This window comes from Boleophthalmus pectinirostris, unplaced genomic scaffold (genome assembly GCF_026225935.1).
Source record: "Boleophthalmus pectinirostris isolate CB_2022bp ecotype Guang Dong unplaced genomic scaffold, ASM2622593v1 HiC_scaffold_6, whole genome shotgun sequence".
Lineage (NCBI taxonomy): Eukaryota > Metazoa > Chordata > Actinopteri > Gobiiformes > Gobiidae > Boleophthalmus > Boleophthalmus pectinirostris.
The window spans coordinates 38,540,133-38,548,994 of NW_026571447.1; the positions used below are offsets into that span (position 1 = coordinate 38,540,133).

At 48.1% G+C, this 8,862-nt stretch overlaps 1 protein-coding gene across 1 annotated transcript; it reads right to left on the reverse strand.

The window, feature by feature from the left end:
* Positions 1–232: 232 nt before the first annotated feature.
* nr1d2a (nuclear receptor subfamily 1, group D, member 2a) lies at positions 233–5,249 on the reverse strand. The gene is made up of 8 exons (XM_020932261.2): positions 4,939–5,249; positions 3,092–3,322; positions 2,924–3,012; positions 2,698–2,842; positions 2,028–2,620; positions 1,754–1,939; positions 1,390–1,600; positions 233–1,302 (listed from the first exon to the last, which is right to left on the reverse strand). Exons 1-8 carry the CDS (start codon positions 4,967–4,969, stop codon positions 1,103–1,105), a joined length of 1,686 nt encoding a protein of 561 aa, XP_020787920.1. The 5' UTR covers positions 4,970–5,249; the 3' UTR covers positions 233–1,102.
* Positions 5,250–8,862: the final 3,613 nt, after the last annotated feature.

Genomic DNA, 8,862 nt, shown 5'->3' on the forward strand with positions numbered 1-8,862 from the left:
TTTACTGAAGCACTGTGTGACAGCTCCCTCTAGTGGTTGTACAGGATCAGTACACAATATTGGCAGAACAGACTGCAGAAACTCTACACACATGCGCACACACACACACAACACACACACTAACACAAAACACACACACTCACACAGGTGTTAACTCTGAGTATTTTGTTGCTTACTGGCTTTAATCTAGCAACCAAAATTTATTGGAAAAAAAGATACAACACAACTCAAGTCATTCTCACATGTATTTATTCTTACTATATCATTCATATTTTATATATTTATATATATATGTATATATTTATATAGATATTTACAAATGGCTTTTTGCCAATAGAAGAAACAGATATTCAAAAATGGATGACAAACAAGTTCAAAATTCAGTGCTATGCACACAATATTTGATTTACAAAATGTTCCGTCATGAACCCATGTCGCAGGACAGCAAAAATACTTGGTATGGGGTAACATACATGTAGCCTACATCTGGAGGTGTGTAGTGAGCATAAATTACAACTACGGCTTTAGAACATGTGCAAATGTAGTGTATCTGAAAATGCCACCTCCCCACGGCTCCACAGGCTGCGCACAGGCAGAGTCCAGACAGTCCACTTAAATAAACATCACAGACACAGACGGTGGGCAGAGGAGAGGACAGGAGAGTACAGCCTCGGATTAGCAGCATTCACACATTCTGAGAGACACTGTCAGGGCGTCCGTCAGAGCACTGATAACAGTATGGAAGTGAAGAGATTCTGAAATGACGGCCACATTCACGCGCTCAGAATACACTTTGGAATTCAATGGCTTTTGGAGGAAATCGAACTGCGAAGAGAAACAGGTTTCATACATGCTGAAAGCACCTCTTTCTCTGAAAGAAAATGCCTTTACAAAACTAGAACCACGCGCACGGGCACGTGTGTGTGTGCAACAAAGCCATGTGTCCACAAATACAGTACATGTCATAGTCTCTCTGTACACCTCAATGGTCTGATAAGAAAAATAGAATAGAAAACGCCTCTGGTACATTCTTCCAAGCACGCTTTGTGGTTGGTCGCACACAGTGGGAGGGAGGTCTGGAGGTGAGTGAAGCACTGGAAGCTCAGGGGTGCACCTTGAATGAGAGCAGTTCCTCTGAGTGCATGTTGTTTAATGAGCGCAGCTCAGGCAGTTTGAGCAGCAGTTTGGTGAAAGTGGTGGATGCGTCTGCCCCGTGGTTCTGCATCACCAGATTACGCAGCGCTCGGATCAGTTTGTCCTGCAAAGCCTCCACCGAGTTTAAGTCTTGGATTCCTGAACGATCTGAAGGAGAAGAAGAGGCTGGAGTTAGGACCAGAGCCAGAGCCAGAGCCAGACTCAGTCAGATCTGCTGCAGGGAACGAGTCTTACCTGCAGAAACTAGAACCACAGCTGTGAAGAGGCTCATCTCGTCTGAGTCCAGGCGCAGAGCAGCCAGCTTCTCACTGAACTCACACATGGAGGTGAGCAGTTCTCCAGCACCAATGGAGCGCAGCATGTCCAGACTGTAGCGCTTCCCACTGAGGAATGTCACTGTGCGCTCAGCCATGTTGAACAGGGAGGCAAAGCGCACCATCAGCACCTGCACGACACAAACAAACAGGGTATTAAAGGACTGACAGGTGCAAACCCACTGCTCCTGTACAGGACTCAGTGTTTGTTCAGTGCAGGCTGAGCAGAGCACTGACTCTTGCCCAAACACTATGACAGTGAATATTCTGCTTCAGCGTCTCACCTCAAACGTGCCAGCCTTCAGCAGGCTGACCTGGTCCCGCTCGCTCAGTTCTCTGAAGCCTGGGATCCTTTTGGCGAACTCCACGACCTCCCGCACAGCCGGAGTGAAGCTCATGGAGAACTCCTCCCAGACCTCCTGACTGGTTTTGTGTGGGTCCACATAAGGCGACGTGTTCATGGGGCACACCTGAACAACAGAGACACACGTGAGTCTGAAGGAATCTTTAAATACTGGCCCTTATTGATGCTACAGGAAACATGGGTTTGTTACTCACCAGGTGAGTGCGGCTGCTCTGAGGGCAGTGTGGGTGCAGCTGCTGGTGTGTGGGCTCACAGCTGGGGGCGCTGTGGAGCTGCTGATAGGTCTGCTCTTGTCTGTAGGCTGCATTAGTCACATGTAGGCTGTCTGAGTAGCTTGTGTTGTTCCAGCTGTTCCAGCTGTCCTGCTGCTCATCTAAGCTCCTGTCACACGTGCTCTCTGTGGGGACGGGCTCCGGGGAGCTGGGGCTCTGGCTCTGGGCTGGAGACCTCTGCTGGTGATACGTGAAGGCGTCCTGGTGCTGCCTGTGAGAGCTCACCTCATCCTCTCCGCTGTCCGAAGAGCACGAGGAGGCAGAGCTGGAGTTGGTGTCCATGGAAACGACAGACTCGGAGTCGGGCGGGCACTGCGGAGAGGGCGGGTCTGAGGCTGAGGAGGAGGAGGAGGAGTTGGAGGGTGAGGGGCTGGCCTCGAGGGGCAGGGGGCTCTGGTGGCCCTGGAGCATGCTGTGCAGTTGGCTGTTGGAGCTCATCATGTTGTTCATTGCGTTTTGCATCTCCAGGAGCATCCTCTGCTTCTCCCTTTTGGGGATACGGCCGAACCGCACAGCTGCACAAGGAAATTACACATTTAGAATTCACTCTATCAATGATTTTGTTTCAGCTGAACTTGTTTTCAAAGCTCACCATCTCTGGACATGCCCACAGACAGACACTTCTTGAAGCGGCACTGCTGGCAGCGGTTCCTGTTGATCCTCATGATGGTGCAGTTCTCCATCTTAAGACACTTTTTATACTGAATATTCTGCTGGATGCTCCTTCTGAAGAAGCCCTGTCAACATGAACAGAACAAGTGTTAAACTTCAGTTACAGATCAAACCATAGACTCAAGAGTCTGAAATGTCCCACTGACCTTGCAGCCCTCGCAGGCGTGGACGCCGTAGTGGAAGCCGGAGGCCACATCTCCGCACACTTTACACAGAAGCACCATGCCATTGATTTCTACATGAGTAGAGAGGAAGGTCAGTCATGTTCCACACTTGAGATGTTTAGAATATTTATTTATGATTTGTTTTCTTACTTGTGATGCTGCTTTTGGCAGCTGTAGATGAGCGCCCAGCTTTGTCCAGGCTGCGCTGTGGTCCGCTCTTGGCAGGAGGGGCGATGTCCACCACCATGCCCACGGCGCGGCTGGGCAGCGCGGGCCGGGACAGGGGAGGAGAGGACGACAGGTACCCGCTGCTGGGACTGGTGCTCATACAGGACTCTGGACTGGAGGCGGAGCCTGAAGAGATGTAGGCTATGACGCCTCCTGTGGACAGAAGACAGGCTTTTGTTAGCTCAGTATTCGAGTGGTGCGTCCTCAAGTGCGTGGAGCATCTGTCAGTGACACGCCTCGAACCCTTCCTGGTTGGTCTATTGGCTGCTGAGACTGACCTGCTTAATCAGCCTGTGCTGCTGCTGCTGCTGCCGGTTAAATAACACTGTTACATAACAGAGCCGGTCTCTGTGCTATGGGAGTGTGCTGCACTGACTGGAGGACTGCTCCCAGACAGGGTCAGTGAAACAGTGGAGCAGCACAACACAGGCAGAAGATGGGCCAAAAGAGAAGGTCCAGTTCTTACGTAATCACCTGAACAGCAGCACACAGACGAGACCGAACCACGGCTCAGCAACAGGCCGATTTTATTTGAAAAGTGGAATTTAAAAGGCCCATGTTATAAAAGTGTCCACGTTATAAAAGTGTCCACAGCTTTATTATCCTACTTCATTCAACATCATCTGAGCTGCTCCCATTTTCATGCAGGTCAATCAAACTCATTTTACAGCCTCTTTATGTTTACAGCAGGAACTAATGACCCAGCTCCACAAAGTTTCAGTAGAAACACACTTCCACTGAAAAGCCCACGTTTGTTCAACTCCAAACATGCTCCTGAAGCATCCACAACACCTGCTTCAGAGTAAAATGTTGTTTTTTTACAATACAAAGTCCTGCTTCAGTCAGAATCATGTTCAGTTTCGTAAGAGAAGTGTTTTTAAAGAGGACTTCTCAGTTGTCAATCACTGCTTATCTTTTTATCGCCATAATAAAAGGTTCTATTGGGCAGCGTGTGTTTGAGAGACTTTTAAATGTTGTTCTTGATTAAACTCCTAAATTTAGAGGCCACAGCAGCTGATTACCTAACCTGAGCGCGCTGTTCCCTCTCGCCTCCCACACGTGGACTTGTCATGAAGAGTGTGAAGCGGCGCGAGGCGCAGCAGAATGTAGGTCAGATGTGCGCGGCTCACGTGGAACCTGCGCTCGAGCCTCGCGTCGGCTCCACGGACGCCTGTCCTTACGCAACAGGCTGCGTCACATGCCGCACGCGGACCAATGGCGTTGGACTTCCTCAGAAACGTATGCGCACGAGGGAACGCCCCTCGACCAATGAGAGGCGAGCGTCTGAGCGCGTGTATACAGAGGCACATGGCTCGGCGCTGCGGTCCATGTGAGTGCAGCGGGAAGTGGAACACTGTTGTTGTGTCAAATGAAAGATGCAACACCGTAACCCCGATACGAAACAAGGCGAATAACGAGCCCAAAACACACTGGTGCACGATCACACCACACTGACACGACACTTAAATGCCCCAAAACATCAACTTTAACTCCACTCAAGGGGCTTTAACGAGGAAAAGTAGTTTTTGACTTTCCTGCACATTTCTCCTCATCATCACGACGGACACTTTATAAATAAATGAAAGAAGCACAAATGGAGCACACAGACAAAGTGTTCACAGAGAATATAAGTGTAACTCCAAGAGAAGATCCCTTTATGGCTGAGAGTAAGGCAGAGTTAAAATGTTGCACACTGCTTTAAAAACAGCCTCAGTCTCTGCACAAACACAACAAAAACACAATAACCGTGTGATATTCTGTGCACTTACCGGGCTTGGCTGTCCCCACGTCCTCAGGCATCTCCGACAGGACAAACAAACAGATGAAAGTCGGTAAATGTTGACTCGGGTCACTTCCAGGCTTCAGGTCCTCGGTGATTCTAGAGAAGAGCGAGCCTGGGCAGAGCGCGCGTGCAGGAGAAGGACATCCGTGCTCCGAGACAGAACCGTGAAACTGTGAGAAGTCCGCACTGTCAGGACTGTCAGGGCTGGAGGCTGTGACTCAGAGCTGCAGGTCCGAGCTGCTCGACTGGAGGATCTCCCCTTGTTGTGAGTGACTGCGGGTTAGTCAAGAGAACTAAATGTTCTCAATAGTGGGTTTGCCCATGTGACCCATTTGTTGGCCACGCCCTCTCCGCGCAGCAGCCCGAGCCACTTTAACCCAGTGACACACTTTCAGCACAACACGGGGCGGAACTTCGAGCACAACGGGGCGGACCTTCGAGCACAACACGGGGCGGAACTGCGAGCACAACCCCGGGGGGAGGAGCTCGGGCTGCGGGACGTAACAGGCGGCGGTAACACGGCGGTCACGTTGCAGCGCACAACGTGAAAGGTGAAGCTTTACAGTAGACTCGTGTTCGGTCCACGCTACCCACTGCGGACCATCGAGTTCAGCCTGTTTTCTTTTCTGTTTTTTTTTTTTAAATCAACGTGTCCTCCTTTGACATAAACAGGCTGTGGGAGGCTGACCGCAAGGACTTTTATTATTTTATTTTCTACGAGTTTATAAGTACATTGGACTGTTAACCCCGACCCTAAATAGACTAATGTTAATAAAGCCCAGTGTTTTTCTAAGATAGTAGACTTCAGGCTGATGTTTCACCTGCATTTCTTTATATTTCAACACGACATGCTGATCCTAAACTAAAACAAAAATAAAGAAATATTCACTTTGCACGTTGCAGAAGAGCCTTTAATTGTGTGACCCCAAATTTGGAAAAGGATACCCAAGTTTTTTGTGTGTGCTGACCGCAAGGACTTTTATTATTTTATTTTCTGCGAGTTTATAAGTACATTGGACTGTTAACCCCGACCCTAAATAGACTAATGTTAATAAAGCCCAGTGTTTTTTGATGTCAACACGACATGCTGATCCTAAACTAAAACAAAAATAAAGAAATATTCACTTTGCACGTTGCAGAAGAGTCTTTAATTGTGTGACCCCCAAATTTGGAAAAGGATTTTATGCGTGTAACCCAAGTTTTTTGTGTGTGCTTTGTTTTGCTTTTTCATATTTTAAGCGTATTTTTAACAAAAGTCTGGTGAAAATGCTGTGCGATGGCAGAGTGGTTAGCACCGAGGGCATGGATCCTCTGTACTTCTCCCACACTGCAGAACACGTGTTTATGCACAAGCCACACACCCACCTTCGGAAAAACACACACAGTTTCCAGGAGACTGATCCTAAACTTATCCATAGTCATTACTCGCCCGAACTTAAAGAGCACAGATCACACGGTTTATATCACACGGTTTTATGATCTGTGTTCAATTAAAATGAAAATGTATTATTAATTAGGGCAAATGTTTATTAAAATGGGGCAAGTGTATATTCAGTGTTGGGAAGGTGACTTTTAAAATGTATTCTCCTACAGATTACAGATTACAAACCTCAAAATGTAGTTTGTAATGTAATCCATTAAATTACTTAAAGTGAGTAATGTAATCTGAATACTTTGGATTACTTGATTTGCTGTAGAGAAGCAAAGACGAGGAAATCGTAACATAAGATGTTTTGTCTGATAAAAGAAAATAAAAAAGCCCAGACTTTACTGAACCAAATTAAAAATATTATTGATAGTTTAGTCCTGTTAAATCCTGGTTTAGACCTGGTTTAGACCTGGTTTAGACTTGGTTTTAGACCTGGTTTAGTCCTGGTTTAGTCCTGGTTTAGACTTGGTTTTAGTCCTGGTTTAGTCCTGGTTAAGTCCTGATTTAGACCTGGTTTGGACCTGGTTTAGACCTGGTTTAGTCCTGGTTTAGTCCTGATTTAGACCTGGTTTGGACCTGGTTTAGTCCTGGTTTAGACCTGGTTTAGACCTGGTTTAGTCCTGATTTAGACCTGGTTTGGACCTGGTTTAAGACCTGGTTTAGTTTAGACCTGGTTTAGACCTGGTTTCCTGGTTTAGACCTGGTTTTAGACCTGGTTTAGACCTGGTTTAGACCTGGTTTTCCTGGTTTAGACCTGGTTTAGACCTGGTTTGGTTTACCTGGTTTCCTGGTTTAGACCTGGTTTAGACCTGGTTTTAGACCTGGTTTAGACCTGGTTTAGACCTGGTTTAGACCTGGTTTAGACCTGGTTTAGACCTGGTTTAGACCTGGTTTAGACCTGGTTTAAGACCTGGTTTAGTCCTAGTGGCGTTTGCGTTTGTTGCGACCCCTCTCGGTTTCCGTAATTATAAGTTTGGAGATCGTTTCACAGAAATCGAAATCGCGATCAAAATCAAAAAGGCCCCGAACTTTCTCCTGAAGCAGAATCTCCGAGAACGAGGACAGAGCGGAGCGTCCTTCAGCCTCGTGAGACGGTGACTCAGAATCGTTTGTGTTTGTGCGTAAATGTGCATCAGCTTGGATCCGCGTGTCCTAAAGTCTCAGTCCTTCAGTCCTTCAGTGTCTCAGTCCTTCAGTCCTTCAGTGTCTCAGTCCCTCAGCGTCTCAGTCCTTCAGTGTCTCAGTCCTTCAGTGTCTCAGTCCTTCAGTGTCTTCAGTTCCTTCAGTGTCTCAGTCCTTCAGTGTCTCAGTCTTCAGTGTCTCAGTCCTCAGTCCTTCAGTGTCTCAGTCCTTCAGTGTCTCAGTCCTTCAGTGTCTTCAGTGTCTCAGTCTCAGGTCTCAGTCTCTTCAGTGTCTCAGTCCTTCAGTGTCTCAGTCCCTCAGTCCTTCAGTCCTTCAGTGTCTCAGTCCCTCAGTGTCTCAGTCCTTCAGTGTCTCAGTTCCCTCAGTCTTCAGTGTCTCAGTCCCTCAGTGTCTCAGTCCTTCAGTGTCTCAGTCCTTCAGTCCTTCAGTGTCTCAGTCCCTCAGTGTCTCAGTCCCTCAGTCCTTCAGTGTCTCAGTCCCTCAGTGTCTCAGTCCTTCAGTTCTTCAGTGTCTCAGTCCTTCAGTCCTTCAGTGTCTCAGTCCTTCAGTGTCTCAGTGTCTCAGTCCCTCAGCGTCTCAGTCTTCAGTGTCTCAGTCCTCAGTGTCTCAGTCCTTCAGTGTCTCAGTCCCTCAGCGTCTCAGTCCCTCAGTGTCTCAGTTCCTTCAGTCCTTCAGTGTCTCAGTCCTTCAGTGTCTCAGTCCTTCAGTCTCAGTCCTCAGTGTCTCAGTCCCTCAGCGTCTCAGTCCCTCAGTGTCTCAGTCCTTCAGTCCCTCAGTGTCTCAGTCCTTCAGTGTCTCAGTCCTTCAGTGTCTCAGTGTCTCAGTCCCTCAGTCTCAGTCCTCAGTCCCTCAGTGTCTCAGTCCTCAGTCCTCAGTGTCTCAGTCTCAGTTCTTCAGTCCTCAGTGTCTCAGTGTCTCAGTCCCTCAGTGTCTCAGTCCTTCAGTGTCTCAGTCTCAGTCTCAGTGTCTCAGTCCTTCAGTGTCTCAGTCCCTCAGCGTCTCAGTCCTTCAGTGTCTCAGTCCCTCAGTGTCTCAGTCCTTCAGTCCTTCAGTGTCTCAGTCCCTCAGTGTCTCAGTCTTCAGTCCTTCAGTGTCTCAGTCCTTCAGTGTCTCAGTCCTTCAGTGTCTCAGTCCCTCAGTGTCTCAGTCCTTCAGTGTCTCAGTCCTTCAGTCAGTCTCAGTCCTTCAGTGTCTCAGTCCTTCAGTGTCTCAGTCCTTCAGTGTCTCAGTGTCTCAGTGTCTCAGTCCCTTCAGTGTCTCAGTCCTCAGTCCTTCAGTGTCTCAGTCCCTCAGTGTCTCAGTCCTTCAGTGTCTCAGTCCTTCAGTGTCTCAGTCCTT

What these genes read in the sequence shown, in the direction of transcription:
- nr1d2a (XM_020932261.2), bottom strand. Translation starts at nt 4,969, where the DNA reads ATGCCTGAGGACGTGGGGACAGCCAAGCCCG. An exon ending in AGAGCAGCCGCACTCACCTG is followed by an intron (nt 1,940 to 2,027) that starts GTGAGTAACAAA and finishes TCTGTTGTTCAG; the next exon opens with GTGTGCCCCATGAACACGTC. An exon ending in TGTGGTTCTAGTTTCTGCAG is followed by an intron (nt 1,303 to 1,389) that starts GTAAGACTCGTT and finishes CTTCTCCTTCAG; the next exon opens with ATCGTTCAGGAATCCAAGAC.